The 23,985-nt window shown below is 45.0% G+C and overlaps 1 protein-coding gene across 2 annotated transcripts; it reads left to right on the top strand.

The window, feature by feature from the left end:
- Positions 1-452: 452 nt before the first annotated feature.
- LOC147019291 (uncharacterized) lies at positions 453-23,404 on the top strand. 2 transcript variants are annotated; one of them, XM_085899663.1, is made up of 4 exons: positions 470-585; positions 12,904-13,111; positions 17,635-17,883; positions 22,640-23,404. In XM_085899663.1, the coding sequence occupies exons 2-4, from the start codon at positions 12,991-12,993 to the stop codon at positions 22,690-22,692; spliced, it is 423 nt and encodes a 140-aa protein (XP_085755789.1). In that variant the 5' UTR covers positions 470-585; positions 12,904-12,990; the 3' UTR covers positions 22,693-23,404. The 2 variants fall into 2 exon arrangements, with proteins under 2 accessions (XP_085755790.1, XP_085755789.1); XM_085899664.1 differs by lacking the exon at positions 12,904-13,111 and having other exon boundaries at positions 453-585.
- Positions 23,405-23,985: the final 581 nt, after the last annotated feature.

Here is a 23,985-nt window from a genome sequence, read left to right as displayed (position 1 = left end):
AAAACTAGAGGCTTGGAGAGAGACGGGGTCCGGGCATGGGGCTTGGATGTGGTACGGTCTGCCACGGTGGTGAGCAACCGTCTTGAAGACCTGCAGGGAAGAATACGATTGAAGAGGATGTGTAAGTTGGTTCCATAGATAGGGGGGGAGGGGGTGGGGGAGAAAATGAGGAACAAATGAGTGAAGGTGGGCAGTGATCCTGGATGATTTAAAAAAAAAAAAAAAAAAAAGTAGTTTCACCAGCTCATAAGTGGTTACAGTGCACCACAATTTTCATGGTGTGGAGAGAACAACTCTCGTGATGGTTTCAATGCAAATATGGAAGGAAAAAAAAAACGTCAACGAGGACCATTGAAATTTCTGAAAAGAGGAAAAACAACTGAAGAAACAATTTGTTGCCCACAAATGGTGATCTCAAACAAAATCCCACAAGCTGAATGTTGACATACAGGTCGTCATAGACATTTGAGGTCATGGGTGTGGTGCCAATGTGGCGTCATCCACGGCACCAACACGTCGCTGGGGTAGTGAAGCAGTTTGTTTGCCTGTTGGAGTGGATTGTGCTGTCGTGCTGCATCCACATCGGTAAGTGTGTAGTTTCGGGTCACTGTTGCTCGAAGTATCATTAGAAATATTGTTTTCCGGTTTGGTATGGATTAACAGAAAACGACAGATGTAGAGCATGAATACCATCTGCTCACATTAGTTGTTGGCTAAAGACTCCAAAGCTTCTTTCACAAAGAGGAGGCAATCATCGTCACCGACACCCTGGCCAAATTCCGAACGTCCTAAAAGAAATTGTATTGTGAATAACTGGGCCTGTTAATGTCGTAGTAGTAGTAGTTGTTGTTGTTGTTGTTGTTGTAGTAGTAGTAGTAGTAGTCGACCCATCCAGGATTGTGTCCAATAGCCAAGGAGACTGCTTAGGCAGCACCAACGCTCTGCACAGAGTATGGTCCCAATGGATGGATGTAGTAGTAGTAGTAGTAGTAGTAGCAGTAGTCGTGTACTTTAGCTATGATTTTTATCAGTGAGTGTCTGCATTGTCCGACAAGATGGTGCAGAGGTAGTGCACAAAATTTGAGGAGTCTTCGTCTCGTCCTTTAAATGTCTTTGTGCTAAGAAGCCGCATCATCGTCGTTCCGCATGCAGCCTGTGGCTGCCGGTTGCATCATTTAATGGAAATGCGGCTGTGCCGCCGATGCAGTGCCCCTGTTTCCAGGATGCTGGTACTCACTTTTGCCAACCTCGGAAGGATGACAGGCTGAGTCAACCTACCCGGTGTTATCTCAACGGCACGACAGGGGGCTCAAACTCAAGATCCTAAGGTGTTAATGAAGTCACCTTAACCGTGATGCCATCATCAGGCTGGAACCGATATTGGTTTGATGTCTAAAATTTTAATGGTTCAAATTTTGAATTGGAGACATTTTTTTCCAATACTTCAAAGTCGTCGAAAAAGTAAATAAACCAAGGGTAACTGTGCACGCAGAGATCATTGGAAATTTGGTATGATTGGCCCAATGACCTGATCCTGTGCAGTAAGTTAACCGGATAACACAAAAGTATCAATACGCATTGGTCATACTTTGAGAAGTGTTATTAGAGTGCCAAGATACAGTAAGTGATTCATCCGAGCTAAATCTCATCCAAGGTATGTGACATTATATTATATCAATAATAGAGTGGCACAACACTTTAGATTCAAAGAGTCTTGTAAGTTTGTCACTGCTGGACCAGAAAGTTGTACGCTTCGTTTTTGGTGTCTATCCTTCCTGATACTCTCCTTTCTCTCACTGGTTTTTTGGATCACCTGATCTGGTCTCAATCATTCTGCCATTCCACTATTCATACAAAGAACGAATGGTTCTTTTGTTAAACAAGAGTACAACCTTCATCATGGTGTTGGAATGTGTTTTCAGACTTGACAAACGACTTCTGTATCCTTCTCAGGTGTGAAGGCATTTGTATGTTGCAAGTTTGTATTTGACCCATGTAATTTGCCACTTGACTCATCTGCCACTCATATGTGCTTCGCACAGGTCACCTGATCTTTGTTTTGAATGAGGCATTGCACAACACAGCGTTAAGCTGGCTCTCCAGCTCGACCACTCAGTCGTGGTCATTAAATAATCCCATGGTCTCTTTCAAAAAGAATGCATCCTTGCTTGTGTGCCAGTAACTAGGCCAAACTCTTGCAGTGCACTTACAACCAGCAGACTGTATTCATAATAAACTCCTGTGCGTGCAGACAGACAGACAGACAGACATGCATTCATCAAGTATATAATTATATCCAATCCAAACTTTGAACGAATGCTTCGCTTTGCTCCCCCGATACGATTCATGAAGCCCTGAAATCTCACACCATTCCCAATTGGGTAACCAAGGCACAAGTGAAGCTGAAGGGAAATTGGCACATCATGCCTTACACCATATTATACACACGAGAGCAGTTCCTCCTACAATTACAGGAAGTGAAAATGATGCAACTTAAAAATGTTCCTTACAAGTAAACTCAATGCAGGAGGAGATCAGTCAGCCCATCAAGCCTGCACTATGATCACCAACCTATGGTTATTTGTCCATCCATCCATTGGGACCATACTCTGCGCAGAGCGTTGGTGCTGCTGAAGCAGGTTCCTTGGCTGTTGGGCACAATCCTGGACGGGTCGCCACTCCGACACAGGGTACCAACAAGTTGGCACTCATTTTGACGACCTCGGAAGGATGACAGGCAGAGTCAACCCCACCTGGTATTAATTCAACAGATAAGTGGGATTTCAACTCAGGATCCTAGGATTCCAAGCCCACCACCCCAACCATTAAGCCAACACCAGGCGTATTTGTCTATGTTGTATCCTTTTATATGCTGAGTGTCATGGAAGGAAGCAGCTCGCAGGCCTACCGTTTTTAAAGTCTTTGGTATTATGAAATGGAAGACCAAACACTGCATCAGAGTCATCAGAAGGAACCCGAAGAAGTCATCAGGACAAAGATGTAGGAACCTGGATAGGATTCGGGTTTCAGCCGCTACTTCACGACCCTCAAACCCATCCAGGAGCAGCCAAGTGAGTCTTTAAGAAAACTTTCTGCAAGAAACCCCTTCTCCCAAGAAAGACAGATAAAAAAAAAGAGAGAAACAAAGAAAAGGCAAGAATTAGAATGAATAAAGAACAAGCTCAAATGAGCTAAGATCCTCGTCCTCTTAGTGATGACGTCATAAAAAACGAATATGACGTCATTGTGATGTATCAGCTTCGCGATAAATTATCTGTGCTAATGCCCGGCTTGATTCTCGCAAACAAAATTCAAAAAGCTTGCCTAGTTTCGGAGATAATTTTTTAGGCGATTTCCATTAGCGGCGATATTTTGACGTCATAACTTTTTTTCTTTGAGGAATTTTCAAAATCGGAGATGGTTACTGTCTGCGCAGGGGATTTTTACATATATATGCCAAGTTTCAGGAAGTTTCGAAGAAAACTGTCGGCTGTGAAACAAAAAGGTCCACAAGAAGAAGATGAAGAACACCAACGTGAGTAGGACTTGGAGATCCTCCACGAGGATCTAAAAATGTGAAAAGAACAAAGATGTGTTATTTTGACTCAGCCAGGGTTCAAACAACCGACCTCCCAGAGTCATAGCATACACTCTAAACCATGATGGCAACTAACCATAAACAGTAAACCAAGATCGAACCCTTCAACACAGAATAGCTTCTTGTTCTACGAAGATGCAATGGATCCTTGATGTTCACAACAAATAAGAAATAAAATACCTGAAATACCTCAAATAGAACTAAAGAGAAGCTGACCTTCCGGGCCTTAACCTTTGCCGTAAACAAAAGAGAAAGACAATGGGGCGGTTTTTAGTAATCCATCGACTTCATCGATTCTTTTCAGATATCTCTCAACTGTACTTGGGAGATTTCAGAGCATGTTGTGTCGTGGCTATCCTAACTCGTGGCTACCCTCGCTCATTCAATGTGTAAAATGCCCTCAACCACGTCCGGTCAATCGACAGACAAAGTCTTCTCATTCTTCCATAAACAAAACCCGATAGTGACGAACAAATTCCTATTACTTTGGCGAATAGGAAATCGGAGTTATCAACTTCTACTCACCGCTAAAGGTTAAACTCCTGTTTAACTACAGTGAAACTCAAGCCCATTAATCATTTCCACAAGTTTATAAAATGGCAAGATGCCAGGTAAGAAGAACGATGAGGGTGTAAAATGACGAGCTGCCAGGTAAGATGTAAGATGAGGGTATAGAATGACGAGCTACCAGGCAAGGAGAACGATGAGGGTATGGAATGATGAGCTGCCAGGCAAGGAGAATGATGAGCTGCCAGGCAAGGAGAATGATGAGCTGCCAGGCAAGGAGAATGATGAGGGTGTAAAATGATGAGCTGCCAGAAGTAAAAGTCCTTTCTTCCTCTCCTCGTCCTGCAAGGGAGATGTGCTCGAGACCCGTAGTCATGTCGGGCAAAATAATTGGGTCAAAATCAGATATTTTTTTTAAAGTCGGTAGACACAAGTCGGTAGGCGACGAGGGATCCGCGAGGATCGAAGCGCGGGATACGATGCTTTTCATTCTGACCGATCCACCGACGAAGATTCATTGCCAAGACGTATTGGTTCACATACAATTGTTCCTCTGCCTGGCAAGATTTTTCCTATTGTGTATTTTGCCAACTGGCACTCCTCATAAAAAATGACGGTAAATAGACACCCTATTTTTGAAGGACTACCATTTGAAAATTAATCGGTTTGCTGGTTTGTGCTGTGGAGCCTCACGTTGCACACACACACACACACACACACACACACACACACACACACACACACACACACACACACACACACACACACACACACACACACACACACACACACACACACACACACACACGGAAAACCTGATAAACTTCTCTGAATGCTCTTGTTTGACCACACCTCCTGAGCCACACAATATTTTTCATAAGCCACGCCCACTTTCCTACGCCACGCCCACTTTCCTACGCCACTCCCACTTTTCATCAACCACGTCCACTTTCCCTAAGCTCCGCCCACTTTCCTAAGCCCTTCATTAAAAATGACGGTGAATAGACACCCGATTTTTGAAGGACTACCATTTGAAAAATAAAACCTCGATCAAAAATCGGCTCGAGTAAAATTTTCTAAATATCTCGAAGTGTTTAATTCCGAAGTCTCGCTTCTCTACATTCAAAACTGAAGGACAAGTATTGAAAATACTGTACGCGGTTTTTTGGCCGCTGCACAGCAACGGGTGGTTGCTAGGCAACGAAATTCAAACGTGCACATTCCCAACAAATACTGCACATGTCGGCAAAGTTTCATCGAAATCAATTCGCTGGTTTGTGCTGTGGAGCCTCGCGTTGCAGACACACACACACACACACACAGACAGACAGACGGAAAACCCGACAACAAGGGATATCCAGCATATATAGCGAATCCAATAAAATGTCATAGCCCCCATTGTTTTAGTAATTTTGTTGTACAGAGTGAAAGGGTGAGCCCATATTTTTGTACAACTAAAATGGCCACCAGTCCACCAGTTGGCCATCTTTGATCCGATTTGCAATATAAAGTGAGGGGCACGCGTACGCCATCGTGTACTGTGTTTGCGCCACATTTGAACAAAATGGGACCATGCACGTCTGAGAAAAGGTTGGGGACATATTTAAGTAACAAAATTGTCACCAGTCGGCCATCATGGATCTGATCGCGAAAAAAATGACGTGCATATTTAAACCATCATTCATTATCTATATGCCAAGTTTGAACAACATTGGTAAATGCATGTCTGAGGAATGGTTAAGGATGTGTTCGATACTGGGGTTATCTTAATATTGATTTTTTTACAACTTTTTAAACAATTTTTTAACAACTGAAATGGCCACTCGTCGGCCATCTTTGATCGCATCGGAAAACGAAATGATGTGCATATGTCGACCATCATGTGCTGTCTTTGTGCCAAGTACGAATAAAATCAACACATGTCCGAGATATCATTGCGGAGGCACGCAAGCACGGACGTGAAAATTGAGACCAAATCCATAAGCCCCCGTTTCGGGCTAAGTCCAACGGGCGCTAATAATTATCCAGGGAAACGTTAAAATTCTACAGTAGGACACAGAAACTACTTCCATCTTCTCTCAACCACCTCTGTTTTCATTCAAACGAGACAAAACTTTGCAAAATTTTCTGGTTAAGGGAACACTACCTTCTGATCAACCACCTGGAACATTCAAATATCTGAGCAGTCATCGTGCAGATCTGCATTCAATACCTGTGACTTAATCAACCCGACATCAATATCAACGAAAGCCCACCATCAATATCGAGGATCATTTTATCCCCACCTAAGGAAGACGGAGGTGATGTTTTCACCCATCTGTTTGTCTGTCTGTGAGCAGGATATCTGAAACAGTTATGGACGGATTCGGCCGAACTTTGGTCGACCGGTTGGGTTAGTAACAAGGACGAATTGATTAGGTTTTGGTGAAGCTCCGACTATGGATCCGGTCGGAAACAATAACTTTTTTTCTTTCAGTGAATCTTCACCATTGAGAGATAGGGCCAAAAACGACGTATAGCACAATATCTCAAAAATTTGTTGGACAGATTCGGACAAAACTTGGTACACAGGTTGGGCATCAGCAAAGGACAATTTTTTTTTTCCAATTTGGTGAAGATCCAGATCCGAATCCAAAAATTTTTAAAGTGATTTTTCATTATTGAGGGCGAAAAGTCCAAAAACAAAAATGTCGCACGATTTCTCAAAAATTTGTGAACGGATTCGAACGAAACTTGGTGGATGATTTGGGAAGGTGACAAGAACAAGCAGATTGGATTTGGTTAAAAGATTGGAGAGCATGCATGGGATGGACAAGATGGATTCAGAAGGAAATGGCAGGAGGGAAAACTGGAAATTTGGAATGGGGAGGGATTAGGGTGGCTTAACGAGGGTAGAAAAGATCACTGTTTTGGATTGGGGATGATCTGAGATGGCGGTGAACAGCTGTCTTGAAAACATGAAGGAAGAATGAGATTGAAGAGAGTGTGGAGGTTGGTTCCACAGGTGTGAAAAAAAAGAGGAACACATGAGTGGAGGTAAGCAGTGATCCTGGATTTAGGTAGTTTCATCAGAAGACAGTTAATGGTGGACTGTGTGCCCTCTAGAAACCTGGGGGGGGGGGCAAAGCACGGAAAGAGCAGAGGGTGCAAGCCCGGACAGGAGGCGGGAGATGACAGCGGGACCACTGACCTGGACGCGATGGTGAAGTGATAGGCCCATTAGACTCAGATTCATCGTGGGAGATTCCAATCATCTTGAAGGCCTTGGTTTCCACGGCAACATGCTGAGCAAGATGTGAGGCAGGAGAGCCAGCTCAGAGGGGAGAGTAGAACTCCAACATTCTGTGAATGAAAGCCTTGTAGGTGGATAAGAGTACAGGTGTGCCAAGGAAGGACTTTGTGTGACAGAAGATGCCCAGTCGGCAGCTGGCTTTGGAGGCCAACTTTGAAATGTGATTTGTCCAAGAAAGATCATGGCTGATAGTGAGTATAACAGCTCTTCCATGAGCCTCAACCACGTATACAAGGTTTTTTTAATTAATCTTTCAATTTTTCGTTGAAAAATATTCTATTTTCTTACCAGCCTCGGTGGCTTAATGGTTAGCGTGTCCTCCGAGTCTGGGATGTCGGTGGTTCGAACACCAGCCAAGTCATATCAAAGACTTCAAACATAGGACCACCTTCCCTGACACTCACTTGGATCAGGAGCAAGTCACTCAAACCCCCCCGCAGACCTCCTTAGATCCTGAACTCTTTGATGCCATGAACAAACTTTGGTACATCATGGGTGACGAAGATTGTGGTCAAGTTTCATTGAAACTGTATGCGTAGTTCGGAGAAGAGAGCAAATACCTATTTGTTAAACCTCCCACCCACCCCTTGTAGACCCCTTCATGAGTGAAGATTTTTATGCGGTCGATACACCTTCGTTAGGCGTCAGATATGAATCTTGTGACCAAGTTTCATCAAAATCGTGTGTTTGGTTCAAGCGATAATGACTGAAGCGTTTACGGACTGACTCGCTGACTGACTGACGCACTCACCTAAAGACACTGCTCGATCGCATAAAGCTCCCCGGGACCACGTTCCAGGTGAGCCAAAAATGGGACGGATGCTTCATTGCTTGACGATCAGCATTTAAGAGGGAAAGAGCATGGACAAAAAAAAAAAAATGGAAATAATAGCCGAGGCTTTGATGAGCCAAATAACCTCCACCTGCATTGAGGGTCCTTGAAAGATAACTCATGTTATTAATATGTCGTTCAGAGAAATCTGTCAAAGAGGAAATACGAAAAGTTTAGATCAAGGGAGAGAGTTTTCTGGAGATTTTGTTGCGAGTTCTCAAAATATGTGATTGTTTCAAGCTTTTTGTGGCTCCATGACTGAGAAGCATGATGTACCAACCACCATCTTGGGAGTGCTAAGTTATCTGGCAGTTGAGAGAGAAAGCAGAAATAGTTCACCTCTTCCTGTCCAGGCTGGAGTTCCTCAAGGTAGCGTTCTGGGCCCTGTTTTTTTTTTCTGGTTTTCATCAATGATCTCTCCGACTCTCTGGAAAATCCTCTTTATCTCTTTGCTGATGACTCCACCCTCTGCCGTACCATCTGTCATCCCTCAGACCGGCAAGCAGCAGCTTCTTCACTCTCTGCAGATCTGGATAAAATCACAAACTGGTCCAACACATGAAACATGTCTTTCAAACCTGACAAATCTCACACTCTCAACATGTCTCTCCGAAAGGACCATCTGAACCCCCCTCCCCCCCCCCACCAATCTACTTTCTTAACATTCCTCTTGAAGAAGTCCTTTCATTCAAGCTGCTGGGTCTCACTATCTGCCATGATATTTCTTGGGAAAGCCACATTTCCAACCTGGCCTCCAAAGCCAATCACCGGCTGGGCATCCTCCGTCGTACAAAGTCCTTCTTTGGAACACTGGAGCTCCAAATCACTTACAAAGCTTTTATCCACAGCCTGATGGAGTACTGCTCATCCCTCTGGGCTGATGCTCCTGCCTCTCACCTTTCTCAGCTTCACCCTGTGGAAACCAAGGCATTTAGGATCATCGGTATCCCCCGCGATGATGCTGAGTCTTTGGGTCTCTCACTCTTTCACCGCAGGCAGGTCGGTGGTCTTTCTGTCTTCTCCCGTCTCCTCTCCAGCCTGGCCCCCCTGCTCTGTCTGAGATATGTCCCCCCAATATTTCTGAAGGGTGCTCAAGGTCCGCAAGCAACGTCCTTCCGGTAAAACGACCAAAATCAAGAATCATTGCTCACCTTCACTCTTTCGTTCCTCTTTTTTTCCCCACCTTTGGAACAAACTCCCACACTCTCTTCAATCCCACTCTTCCCTCCAGGTCTTCAAAACAGCTGTTCACCACCACCTCTTATCTTCTTCCATCCAAAACCACGATCTGTTTTTACCGTCATAAATCCACCCCAAACCCACCTCCTTCATATTTCCTGCTTTCCTTCCTGAAAGTCCCTGGAGTGTCCATCTTGTTTACCCCGTGTACCCCGCCACATCCCTCTCCCTTCTACAGATCTCCTCATGTCCCTGTTCCCCACTCTTTTCCCTTCCCTCTCCTGCCTCTCTTGTCTCCTGCTCCCCTTGTTGCATGTTCTGTGTGTTAGCTCTCATACGAGTCTCGATAGTGTATGCAAAAAAAAACCTCACTGATTGAAGGCCACAAGTTCAGAGAAAGCTCCCACAATGCCAATGGGAAAGAGGATCAGCCATGAACACCAACGAGGACCACCAACAAAGTTCATTCATGAACCGGTGAAACATGCGGCCAAGTCGACCAGGAACACGATGGAGAAGCGAAGCAATGCGGGAGCTGAGGTGAAAGGAGAGAGGAGAAAGGGTTGCTCATGTCGGCGCAAGAGTCAAAATGGAATTTAAAGAGGTCAGCACAAGTAGAAAACTCTGTTGGGGAGAGTGATTATTATCAGTCTGAGTGTAAGCCCAGAAACAAGCTCGTAAAACAGGAATATCTACCAGGAGACCAGCCAAGGAGCAAGCATCGTAACATCCACGCAGGCCTGAACGTAGCCCGGTACAGCGAGCAGAGCTGAGGGAGGGACATCGAGCAAAAAGCGAACTTGTGGCTTCGATCAGTGTGAGCACGACTAGGCTTAAAGAGCAGATGACATGGTATTGCTCACAAAAACAGCACAACAGCGGCACAGTAGTACCAGGTAAAAGAGCACAACAACAACTTTGCACAAGAGTACCAATGAAAAGAGGAGGCATGGTCAAAAATTGTGTGTGTGTGTGTGTGTGTGTGTGTGTGTGTGTGTGTGTGTGTGTGCGTGCGCGCGTGCATATGTTGTATATTGTTTCGGTTCTCAGAACCGTGTGCATCCAACAGATAGTGGTCCCAAGGCAGTTATTCCATTATTATTATACATGTAGATAGTCCCTTTCCTTTTGTTTCGTGGGACAACAAGGGAGTGCGTTGCGATGACGTAATAGCGAGGGTTGCTTAAATCATTTTCTTCTTCATTTCGTCCCCACTCTTCTTTTCGGCTGATTATTCCTGAGGTAAATCAGCCACGTGCGCCTTTGATGTGAGGTGGGAGTCATGGAGGCCAGCGCGTGCGGCGCCGCTGTGAGGAAACTGCTGCACAGAGATCCTTGTTCCCGGGCGAGCCCTGGGCCTGGTGTGTGCGGCGAGTCATGTAGTGCACTTGGCAGTGTGGGATTATCGACGCGGGCTTCTGATGATCTGGGGAAGATTGCCGGTTGCATTAAAAAGGTATAGGAATGAATACCTTTTAAGAGGCTGCACGAATGGTGTCTTTCACAACACAGGAAACACAGCCAGCACGACGCACACGCTGCACGAAACGCGTACGGAGGCCGATAAAGACGACTCCACGCCATGTTGGACGGGATATGAGTGTGCGGAGTGGAAGCGGCTTGTTCCTTTTCAACCTCAATATCCGACACATATCGGTGTTCGCCCCGGGCACACGCTAGTGGAGTCGTGCGAACGCGAGCGCTGGCCACGTGCGTAATGGCCGAACCACGCGCGCTGTATGGAATGTGCTCGAAGGCAGACACATATGCCGCTCGTGAAACGTGCATGGATTTATCCATTACGATGTACCTTCGGCCCTCGCTGGCAGCAGCGGATTCCCCACGGATGGTGAACGTCTTCTCGTCTCTACGGCCAGTGAAGCTGCGACCGAGCCGAGGAATGTACAGTGCAGGCCACGTTGGAGGGCGCGTTCATCGGCGCTGGTCGGGCGCCCGGGTGGGCATGCGGGACCCTCAGCCGGTTGCCAGGGCATGGCCCGGGGGTTTTTGCAGGACGATTCACGTGCAAATTTCGGTGTGGGCGATTCGTCATGTCATGTCGCGGGGTTGGAGCGGAATATTGCCGCTGTTTGAGATGGCCTTGTCGGAAACGAAGTGAGGCGGTTTCCGGCCAAAGTTGGCGGGCCATTTGAGGGGCCAGGCCAATCGGAGCGCCCAATTCAGGTGATGACGTTTCGGTTTGGGGTGGCCCCTCCCCCTGCGCGGCAGGTCCTATAAAGGTCGGAGCGGTCCCTCTGCTCTTTCTCTTTCTCTGCCTCTTTCCCGCTCTCATCGACATCGCCAAGTCCCGCCTCCTGCTGCCTGGACTCTGCCGCCTCATCTCCACCCACACGACATCAACCCGCCTACCACTCTGGACTCCGCCCCTTCTCCACTCAAGCTCCTCCTTCATGAACAAGGTCTCCACAAGTGTGGGTGAAGCCAGAGACAACGCGCCCACTGTCGGGTACCACACCACAGAGCATTCTCCCCCCAAAATGTATTGGTGGCGCGTCGTGTTATCAAGTACAAAGGTACAGAAATCGTGGCCTCAACTCCTTTCTCTTCTCGTTGCAATACTCCCTCTTCATCGGGTTTTGTGTGTGTGTGTGTGTGTGTGTGTGTGTGTGTGTGTGTGTGTGTGTGTGTGTGTGTGTGTGTGTGTGTGTGTGTGCGTGTGTGCGTGTGATGGCGCCTGTCTGCTTAAGGAAGACTGCAGAAGATCGTTATTGTTATTATTGTTATTATTTTCGCGTTAAGTCTGCCCTGTTTCCCCTTTTGTAAGTTGCTTGTTTATTTGCTGCACCACACCACTCTCCCCGATCTCTGCACAACATACCACAATAAATCTTGATCGTGCCACATACAGTACCTTTCCTCGCCCACTGTTAATAAATTATTATTAGGAATGTTCCCAACTCGTTTTTGTATTTTCTTCCATTGATCCAGCGTGGTCCAAATCCGACTTTAGCCAGGACTTTATTCCCAACGATCCGTTCCTTTGAGCCGGTACGTCCTTGGCAGTGTCGCTCGGCTGCATCCGATCCGGTAAAGTGATCCAGTCCAGGAGAGTGATCCGGTTCAGACAAGGCATACCGAGGGCGTGTTCCCCGGTAATTAAACCACGTGATTAATTCGGTAACCCGATTAACCCATAGAAGGGAGGGCCCTAGGTCACGCGGTTGAGTTATTGGCATCCACGGTCGGTTAAGCGACCCGCCGCGTCACGGAATTATCCATGTGCGACGGCCAACAATTCCGGGGAGTCTGGTGGGAACCGAGATAGCTTCCCCCACCTCGTGGTATTCTCATCCGACCCCCGGCCCGCAACAATATTTTGTCAAAAGACCAGCGAGGTCTTTCAAAATGGTTGGTGCTGGTTGAAGTTCTGGTGTTTAAAACCCGTTGACGTGAAATTGGAAACATGGTTGTTTGTCAAAGATGCTTTGTCGAGAATTTGTTTGTAATTGATCTTTGTTTTTGTCCCCATTGTAGTGCAACAGCGGCAAGCACAGACAGCAGTTCTTATAATCTTCTGTCATCGTCATCATCATCATCATCATCATCATCATCATCATCATCATGTCAACGTCTACACTTTTTTGGATTGTCCCCATCATCATATGCATCGTTATTTTATCATTCCTCGTCTCAATCATCTACAAGTGCTGCAAACGTCAAGAACAAAATTCGCAAAATACAAGTCAGTCTTTCCCTTTTCCCTAGAATTCTTCCATCTCCCCTTTAAACCCCTCCCATCCATCTTTTCTTTTTCTTTTACACAGGCATTCAGGCTTATGTAAGAGCAGAACATCAATAGGCAAGAGAGAAAGTGGGGTGAAGGAGAAACAGGAGATCCACCCAAGCATGATTTGAGTTGCAAGTGTAAGGCGAACAGGGTCTCAGTCGGTGTACTCGAGCTCAATGGTAGACACTAGTGAGACTATGAGATAGATAGAGAGATCATCAACACAATAGGGTTGTCTGCAAAGTGCAGAACTCATTTGTTCCTCTCCTTTTCTCCCACCTGTTGTACCAACTTCCTCAATCTGTTCAATCTCGCTCTTCATTCCAAGGTTTGTTCACCTCGTCCTCAGGTCATTCCCTATCCCTACTCATGGTATTCTCTTTTCATGCACCTTCCCAAAACCCACCTCTTCCTTTGCATCCAATTTTGTGTGATTTCTCCTCTTTTTTTCCTCCACCCATCTTTCCACTAACTTGTTAAATTGCTCTTTCATCCATGGTTTTTCCTTCCCATTGATTCAGCCCACATCCTATAGTGTTTTGAGTTTTTATCCGTCTCATTCACCCCTCCCCGCTCTCTCTTTCCTCCTTCGTGTCCCTCTACCATGCTGTGATCTAGCTGTTCTGTTCTGTGTTCTAACTCTTCCATGAGCCTCAAATTAGTTTTTTCTTTAAAGGTGATACGATAAATTTTCCAGTGATGAGGAGGTGTCATTGATGCACACCAGTAGCAGGAATGCTCCCAGAATTCCATGCGAGAGAGCACCATCCAAAGCAACTAGCTACTTGAAACAGTGTATGAAATCTGACATCAAGTCAAGGAGGGAACTCTAGATACCATTAGTTGACAGTTTGTAAAGCAAAGCAAAGACAAAATCAGATGCACTCGAAATGTCCTGTGAGATAGCTGTGACCTAATGCTTGAGTTTGAGCGCATTCATCCATTGTTGGAATAGCATCATTTCAAGGGTGGAACAACCTGGGGTGGATAACCGGAGATTACAGAGTTGGACAAGAGATTGGTTGTGATTTTCTGCTCCAATGATCGAATGCATCGCTTTGCTGAGGATGTGGAGAAAGCCTGATGATTCATCTCCAGTTCAGAGGATAAAGTTTGCCACCATTGTTATGAAGTGGGGTGACTGGCAAATTTCCATGACAAAAGCAAGTGGCCTTTACATAATGATTTTTTTCTCAACCAAAGAAAGAGTAGTAGCTGCAGTAGATGAACAGATCTTCAATATTTAAAGCACTTATTCTTCTTTCAGATGCAGCACAAGGCTGTGGGGTTGCATTATTGGCTGAGGGCACGGCTGTATTGCTGATGCACTAATGCCCTCTGCAGGTGGGAGCAAGATTTTGGAATTTGTTCACGGTGCTGGGGATAGCTCACTTACTCCTTGCAAAGGACACCGTGGGATCTTTAATGACCACCAACTAATACTGGTGACAGGATGCCCATCTTAACGTCCATCCAAGGGATGGCAAACACATTGATGAATCACCTTGCCTGTGAAACAACGGGATGACTGTTTGAACCCAGGCTAGACAGCTTCGAGGGTGGTGTGCATATCTCTTGGCCAGCCCTTGAAAGCACTGTTGCCGTCAGGTCCAGTCTCAGTGGAGCAGTCAATAGTGGTTGCGAATTTTATATCCACCTTTTATGGAACGTTTAGTTTATTGTTTTGTTTGGAATGTTTTGTGGGATGGAAGTTCACATGCTGAAGGGAGTTATGCATTAAGACAGAGTTAAGACAATCAGCCTTAGCATGAGCATTGTCCATAATGACTCCATTCATCAAGAGTGCAAGAACAGATGAAAAGAGTGTAGCATTATTGGCATAATGTCTGGGATATACAGGAAATAAAAATAGATTATACAGGATATACAGGAAATAGAAAAATAGAAATAGAATAGGAATAGAACAGGAAAAGACGAGAGGGAGGAGGAGAGGAGGAGAGGAGGGGAAGAAATGCTGAAACTATCATGTAAGGTTTCAGCGTGGGAGAAAAGACATCCGATATGTTTGGATTGAGTCAAGTCTTTGTTAAACCGCAACCGTAAAACCTCTGAAACCCCAGCCAGGAAACCCCGCACCAGAAAATCCCCCAATAAACCAAAGCCAAAGCGTATTCACATATTATGACACCAAAGGTGAAATTATGTCACAACAAGGTATGCTTTTATGGGAGAGGAGGGAGCATATGGGGGGGAGGGGGAAAAAACGATTTGGGGTCAAAACTGGGAATGATTATTATGGAATTGAAAATGTCCGATGAAAGAAGGCATGCCCAAAGGCATTCCATTTCCAGAAGGTCCAGGGGGAATTTTGTCACCAATACATCAAAAGTAATGTAAGAGCGTGAGAAAGACGAACAAAGTACCTCTGATACGAGTGTTTTCTGGTAATTCGAGGAGCAAAATAGGAGATGGATCCCCGACACTGATGTATGGAGATGTAGCAAAATAGGAGATGGAAAGAGAAATGCCTTTGGATCACCAAGTCTACTTTTTGTCAACAAACAACACTCTTTGGAAAGTTGTCAGCAATTTGCAACTCAGTCATTTCAAGACAAACTAAACAATTTGAGGTCTAAGTGCCTTTGCTTTGGGTGTTTGAAACCAGGACTATGAAGAAAGATTGTCAACGTTGAGTCACATGTACAACTTGTCAGAGACTTCATCTTTCAATACCATATTCAGATGATAGTGACCTGTCAACTGACGTAGAAAACGAAGCCCGGAACAAGGATTCCAATCCAATGAGTGCGTGTACCAGACGTGCAGGTTCACGAGGTAGTTATAGTACATGGGGGACAAAAAAGGTGAATGCACACTGGTAATTGTTCCAGTGAGAGTGAAGATGCGTAATGTATCCAGTGAAGTAGCAGAATGTGGAAGAACGTCTTGGAAAGACCAAGCGGTCCTTGAGATTCCACAATGGCAGAATTGAGCAATGACAACAAAAAAAGCATCATTTTCCAAACCTCCATTTGACCTTGACATTTAACCCAGAGAGGTATGATGTAAAGTAAGCATAAATGCGCCTGACGTTACGATATCGAAAGAGAGAGCAATTTTGTTCTGATCAGACGAACCTGAGTCGAGTTTTGGTGAAAAATGTTAAAATAACTGTAATTAGGTTATGACCTTAAAATTAGGTCAAGGTGAAAAAAAAGTCAATCCCGCATACTTTTATTCCCATTATTGATGCAAATTTTCATTCGGAAAGTCCCAACTGGATCCGAGATACGGTTCAAACATTGGCAGAAAAAAACAGAAGAAAAACCTAAACGAGCCATTCCATGTAACTTTCTCTAGCGGTCACACGAGTCACAGATTTCAAAGTGCTGTCATTCAATGAAGAACGATTCATTCGGAATTTTATTTCTGCAGGCTTGTAGAACGTTGGGCCCTTTGGATGTGGGCCAAAAATAAATACGAATGAATCATTCTTCATTGAATGACGGCACTTTGAAGTCTGTGACTCGTGTGACCGCGAGAGAAAGTTACATGGAATGGCTCAAATGGTGTTTTAATACTTTTATGGGTGTAAGACCTTGACCTTAAACCTGAAAGGGTATGATGTAAATTAAGCTGAAATGCGGCTTGCTCTCGGCTGTCTCGGGAGTGCAATTTTGGTCCACTTGGAAAAATGTAGTTGAGTTGTGGTGAAAAATGTCAAAACGTCTACAATTAGGTCATGACCTTAAAATTAGGTAAAGGTCAAAATAGGTCAATCCCACACACTTTGTATTCCCATTATTGATACAAAATTAAATTCCAAAAGCTGCAGCCGACTCCGAGATACAATTCGGAAATTGGGAATGTTGAGAGTGCAGGAAGAAGAAGAAAAAAAAATTCAAAATGGTGGCTTAGCACTCCTGGAGGTCAAGGAAACTCTGTTGTACCATTAAAATTGGGGACACTAACTGGAAAAATAAAGCGCACAACAGCAAAAAGCCTCCCCCAATCCTATAGGGGAAGGCTTAGCATTGGACATTATGGGAGAACCACATACAAGGCTTACTCAGGTGGTAAAGGTTTTGAAATACAGCAAGTGATTTTCAGAATGGGAATACCATGTAGTATCCTCGAGTGCATCGAAAGAGAATGTCAGGTTTTCAGCGTCACATAACTTCTAACGACATCTCTCAATGACCTCATTTACAAGGCGCTGTACTTGCACAGATCAAAGCTAAAGTGGGTCTACTTAACCTAAATAATATGCCAGATTCTTACACCTCTTTGGAGACAAGGGTCAGCCCATGGGGCATTCCCCATGTGGTCCCTCGAAGGGTGGACCTCACTGTTTATCACTTCTAATCATCTAAATCTATACCATCTGTAGCATGGATCTAATTGTTTACCTGATATTTTGAATGTCAAACTAATTAGTGACTTAATCACAAAAAATTAATGATCACATGAAACATTTTTTATTTGTTATGACCATATATTTGTTTCCATATCTGCAGGTTATCAGTTGAATATGGGAACTTCTGGTGCACCCACTGCATTCAACCAACCAGTACAGCCATATCCTTACTCTGTGAATGTACCCGGTGAATCCTACCCATACACCACGAACACCGGGTACCCTCCAGCACCAAGCTATCCCGCACAGTCGCCCTGGTTCCCGACATATCCTCCTGAACAGGCGTTCCACAAGAACCTTGCATACCCCACCTACCCTGAAGCTCCTCCACCTTACTTTTCAACAACAGGTATAAATATACAAACAAAATGTCACAATTCGAGGAGTGCTGTGAATAAGGCCCGGAAACAAACCGATCTCTATTTTACAAAATTCACTTAAAGGTTCCTGTTGAAAATGGAACCAGAGTGAAGTCGATCGATGTTGCGCCATTGCAAATCGCCACGCTTCCCACCGAAAGGAAGGTCGAAAGATGGTAAAATGTTCCACCAGGAATGACCCAATATCAAAAGAAATTCCCGAATTTAACCCCTGTGACCCCAAGTCCCCACCCCTCGAACATGGGGGCATGAACCCGGGGTTCAAATCCAAAAAAATCGTTTAATATATTTAATGCGTCCCCCAATGTTGATTGCATATACAGAGTTTCATGAAGAAATGTGTTAAAATGTGCCTGAAGTAGAATTACATTTTTTGGTATTTAATCTTTTGGTTAATTAATGTGTGGCAGGCATTTCATGTTGGTCAGGATGCGTGCGGCAATAGTTAGCGTGGCACTTGTTTCCTGGTAGCCACTACAGTAACGGGGTCTGGTCTCGATATATACATAACAAGACCAAATCACATCGCTCACCTGCAGTTGGAGGGAATAACCGATGAGTTCCCACCTAATCAATTACCCCAAGTGGTTGGGATCATCAAATAAATTAACTCAATGTTCTTCCATACCCTTCACATGTGCAGGGTAATGAAAAGTCACTCATTATGACCACTCAATCTGAGCTCATTCATTAAGTTAATCATTTCCATAACTATTGCTTTCTTACTTCTCTCCCTCTTCTTCCTTAGCAATCACTTCAACAATTTAATTGATTTGAAATTGTTTAATCATCTTACACTTTTATTTCTGAATTTCTTTTTGTCTGACTGCTTCCTTCTCTTTTCTTCCTTTCTCTTGAAATCCTGGATCATTCGCAACCTCTCTCGTCGCCCTCTCCTTTCACGTTCATACATCGCTGTCTTTTTCTTTGCCTTTAATAACCCTACCCACCATCCCAATCCTGATGTCAGTCTTCATCTATCTGCCTTTGGAGTTCTCAAATCAAACGGCTTTTGTATTGAGAGCGGGATTACGGTGGGAAAACCCTTCATGTCAGTAACCTTCCCCACATCATGTCCTTCAACACCTATTTATCTGCGTTGAAGATTCTCAAATGAACCCGTTTTATAATGGGTGCAGCATGACGGTGGAAACTCGTTCATATCCCCCTCATCATCTCTTTCAAACCCTGCCCCGTCTCTGCATCACCAGAATGCACCCCTTCTCTGCTTCTCCCCCAACCCTACCCACTCTCCACACTCCATGAAGTTTTGAGCATTTGATAGAGTGAATCAAACCTCTCCCTTTGCCCCATTCCCTCCCACAACTCCACTTGCCTCCCTATTTTAGGTGATAGGCTTCACGCAGCCACTTCGGGCACGACCACCATCTGTCCCTGAGGAGCCTTCAGCAGAATGTGGTTCTGTTGCAAGCTCTTGGGCCAGGCCGCCGGACAGGGTGTGCGTTGGTTTCGGGGGTTGTTTCTAGTTTACGGGTTGAGTTTCTGGTTCTGCACTGCCTGCTGGAGGGAACCATTGGAGTCGGTGTTTCCGCAAGGTGGAGGAGCTCCTTGTGAGCCAACGGCCGTTCATATCTAGTGCCCAACTGTGTCTGCGGACGTTCTCCTGCAGTTGGGTTACTTTTTATTAGGAAGTTAGTGGCAGGATTTGTACTCCTGCCACCGTAAAACCCTTCACTCCACAAAACACAAGAAGAACGCAAAGAAAATTGAAAACCCACTCAGTGGAAGTACCTCCTGTGCAGTTGCCCTCCATAGGGCAGCTCACCAGATGACGGCAATGGGGCAAAGCCTTCGGGACCCTCACTCTTTGATGATAGGAGGTAAACTACAGGGTAACCTTCCCGGGTCAGATTGCGATCGTGTGTGTCGGGATGGTGCTGAGGTGTCATCCACCAGACGGCGGTTTCCTTGGGTTAACCTGAGGCTGTCCCTTTGGGTGGGTGCCTGGAATGTCCTACACCGAAGAGAGGATGATCACCTGACTCTGTTATCATCTGAGCTCAAGTGTTTGAACATCGGTATTGCAGCACTCACTCAGGTTCAGAGACCGGATAGTGGCAAAATCATGGCGAGTGGTTACACCTACTATTGGTCTGGTCATTCTGATGGTTACCATGCCCAAGGAATTGTGTACCTGTGTCCAATAAACTGACTCCAATGATAATTGAGGTAACACCGGTCAACAAGCATCTGATGAGATTAAGGATTCGTCACTCCTTGGGTGTCTTTCCCTGCTCTCTGTACATACTCCGAATGAGGCGAGTGATCTCACTGTGAAGGACGCATTCTATGCCATGCTCGAGTCTGTGGTTGATCAGGCGAGATACACTTCTAGTCTTGGGGGATTTAAATGCATCGACTGGAACTGATATGGATGGTTACGAGACATGTGCTGGTCCCTATGGGTCTGGAACTGTGAACCAGAATAGCACGAAGTTCCTTCACTTTGTTAGAAGTCATGAACTTCGGCTGACTGGTCATGGACAGGCTCATCGCTGGACTTGATATTCCAATGCTGGTGGTGTGGAAAAGGAGATTGATCATGTGCTAATTGATAGTCACTGGAGGATGATACAGAAGTGCAGGGTCGACCAGAGTGCTCAGTTCCTCAATACTGACCACAGGCTTGTGGAAGGAACTCTTAAGTTGCAGCTTAAATCCAGGAGAATGAGCTCCCACCGAATCAATCCCGTGAGGAGGCTGGATCCTATCCTAGGCTGGATGTTGGCAAGCTCAAGGACAAGAGTGTAGTTGAGTTTGCGAACAGGCTGAGTGGGGATTTAGGGGGTCTGGGTGCTTCGGGGAATCCTTAAGAGTTGTGGCGTGCCTTCAAGACCACCATCCTTGATGTTGCCTGTGGATGTTTTGGAACTCAATATAGGGTGAAGAGGAATTTTGTCTCTCAAGGGACACTGGACACCATAAACCAGAGTCGCAGGGCCAGGCTTAATGACAGAGCTGAGCTGTTCACGGAGTTGAAATGTAATACTGTATGTGCGCTCAGGGTGGACAAGGAGGCAGGACAAACTGAGAGGAGTAGTGCATCACCTGCAGTTAGGTGATTCTCATCCTGCTTACAGGGGAATTCATGCATTGCATTCCTCCAAGCCTATTCTTCGGTGCACTGCAGTTACAGCGGAGGGTGGTGCGCTCTTGACAGAGGAGTCTGAAGTGAAGGCCCGCTGGACCGGTTACTTTGAGCGGCTGTAACGGGCTGATCCACCAGCAGTTGAGTTGGATGTCAAGGGTGTTACTATCCATATTTCTGACCCTCCAATCAACTGTGGTCCAACTACATTTGTGGAAACACAGGCTGCAGTGAACCGGTTGAAAGTGAACCGGTTGAAATGAAATGAGCTCCTGGGACCTGTGACATCCATGCTAAACTACTCAAGGCTGGTGGAAATGCTGCACTCGTATCATTGCATGTAGTTCTGTGCTTTGCCTGGAACACAGGCATCATCCCAAATGACTGGAAGAGGGGCCTTGTTGTTTATCTCTGGAAAGGGAAGGGTGATCGCCAAGACTGCAACAACTATCGAGGGGTGACGCTGCTCTCAGTGCCGGGCAAGGTCTTTCCTCGGATAATTCTTGATAGGGTCTGCGACCATCTGCTTGAGCACCAGCGTCCAGAGCAGTCAGGCTTTAAATCAAAGAGGTCAACGATTGACCTATCCTTGCTCTTCGGGTCCTCACCGAACACAGACGAGAGTTTCGGCAGGGGCTGCTTGCAGCCTTTGTTGATCTCTGTAAAGCGTTTGATTCAGTGAATCGGGATGTCCTCTGGAGGATTCTTGGTCTTGGTGGGGTGTCACCAAAACTGATAAAAATGATGTCTGAAGTATACTCTGGTATTGAGAGTGGTGTGAGATGTGGTGGTACCATCTCTGACTTATTTCCAGTTGTGACTGGAATTTGTCAGGAGTGTGTCCTAGCCCCCACACTTTTCAGCACTTGTTTGGACTGGATTCTGGGGAGGATGTCGGAGGGATCAAGCTGCGGTGCATCGTTTGGGAATGTCAAGATCTCTGACCCTGATTTGGCAGATGATGCGGTCATCTTTGCGGAGACTCTGGATATCATTTTGAGGGCCCACGAGGTGATGATTGAGGAGTCGGAGCCACTGGGATTACGGGCTTACTGGGTCAAAACTAAGATCCAGGCTTACAATGACATCTTGGATGCTGCTGTCCTGTCTGTACCTCTTTGTGGTGAGGATGTTGAGGTCACGGAGAGATTCACCTACCTTGGCAATGATATGCATGTCTCTGCTGGCTGTGAGTGAGAGTTGAATAGATGTCTGGGTCGGGCCTGGGGGGTCATGGATTCACTGGATCATGGGGTGTGGCGCTGTCGGTACCTGTGCAGGAGGAAAAAAGTCTGAGTCTTGAGATTCTTGGTGCCTCCTGTCTTGCGCTATGGATGCGAGACTTGGACTCTGACCAGGGATCTGAGAAGCAGACTTAATTCGTTTGGTACCATGTCTCTTCGGAGAATCCTTGGCTTTCGCTGGTCAGACTGTGTCAAACGAGCGGTTGCTGAGAGAGACTCAAAGAATATACAGTATACATACATATATTACTGCCAGGCTCGGTGGAACCTCAATTTTACAAGCTTTGTTCCATTTCAAAGATCAACTGACAATGCTTATCTTCCACAAATGTGCATTTTCACTATTCTTACTTATTCTTACTCTCCCCACAGGCCCAGCACCTCCAGACTGCATATCATCTCCAAACAGCATCAACCCCAGCTAAGCTGCTTGGTGCAGATCTTCATTATTTTGCACTTCATTCCTCACAAAAAAAGTGTTTCCTGTTTGGCTTCTTTCAAATAAAAAAAAATAAATTGTTTACTAAATTTATTGCGGCAGAGAAACTTTCAAAAAAATATTACAAATCAAAAACAATATTCTCAACAACAATAGAAGAATATCAAGTTGCCAACTCATCTGCCATGGATTATCCCGTTTGATGGTTCTATCTGAAGACATCACTGCTGATGCTGCGAGCCCGACTTCAAAATCACACGTACATGTTGATGAATCAATTGTTTACTCATTTACTTTCGATTCATGTCATAATATACTGACATCTCCTCATGGTCATGACTTTATTTTGCATGTATGGTATAATATTACAAGCGATTTTTGGAGCCTCAGCATTGTTTACAATCAATTGGGAGAACAAAAGTAATACAAGTTTGAGTGATTAGCTGTTGCAGGTCAAGAAGTGAAATGCTAATTGAGTTTGTAAAAAAGTTTGTAATCTGTTTTGTGTTCCTTCTTGAATAAGGGCTTTGAAACTAAAATGACTGTTATAACAAAGAAATCATACTCATGGTTGGTGGAGCAACCATTTTAAAAATGTATCAACTCACCATGGGCATGTTTCTTCTTATTTATTAAAACCAGGACTGCTTTATCATGAATGCCAATAATTAGATAATTAAAGAGATTTGAAAACACAATTTTTCCCTGAATTTTTTTGTTTGTTTTATTCTTGTTCTTCTTTGGTATAAAACACATTGCTGCAGGTATCATATTGCTGCTATTGCAGCAGCATTGACGCATCTATACCGAGGTTGCCGTCGCATACTAACCAAATTGATCTCAGCTAGATTTAATATGTTCCGATGTTTTTGGCCTAAAATTATTCGAATGCAGGAGAGCCGCAACAAATGGGCACATTCACAATGCAGATATTCAATGATTAGACAAATGGCATCAATTCAGGTGTACTTATACAAGGTGTCGTCAAGAATTGGAATTAGAAAATTAATATACCAGAGATACAATGACAAAACAGGGGGGAGGTTGGCACCGGATTCAGTGCACTTTGAAATAAGATACAGTGGGCTATGACCTGCGATCATCACGTTAAACTATCAACAGCAAATACGACCGGCCTGAAGATACCACAAGGTCCGCATTTAAAGCAGTCAATTACACAGGGGTAAGGTTATGCACAAAGCACTAGATATGGGATACGCAAAGCACCAAACACAACATTTAACTTAAACATCAGAAGTACAAAGCAGCCGACAACGGC

The sequence above is a fragment of the Eptatretus burgeri genome, chromosome 10 (genome assembly GCF_056783735.1).
Source record: "Eptatretus burgeri isolate ZD-2024b chromosome 10, Ebu_testis_v1, whole genome shotgun sequence".
Lineage (NCBI taxonomy): Eukaryota > Metazoa > Chordata > Myxini > Myxiniformes > Myxinidae > Eptatretus > Eptatretus burgeri.
This window is presented reverse-complemented; position numbering and strand designations above follow the sequence as displayed.

Coding starts and splice junctions, on each gene's coding strand:
- LOC147019291 (XM_085899663.1), top strand. CDS start 12,991: ATGTCAACGTCTACACTTTTTTGGATTGTCCCCATCATCATATGCATC. Junction 13,112..17,634: donor ACAAAATTCGCAAAATACAA/GTCAGTCTTTCC, acceptor CCATATCTGCAG/GTTATCAGTTGAATATGGGA. Junction 17,884..22,639: donor ACCTTACTTTTCAACAACAG/GTATAAATATAC, acceptor CTCTCCCCACAG/GCCCAGCACCTCCAGACTGC.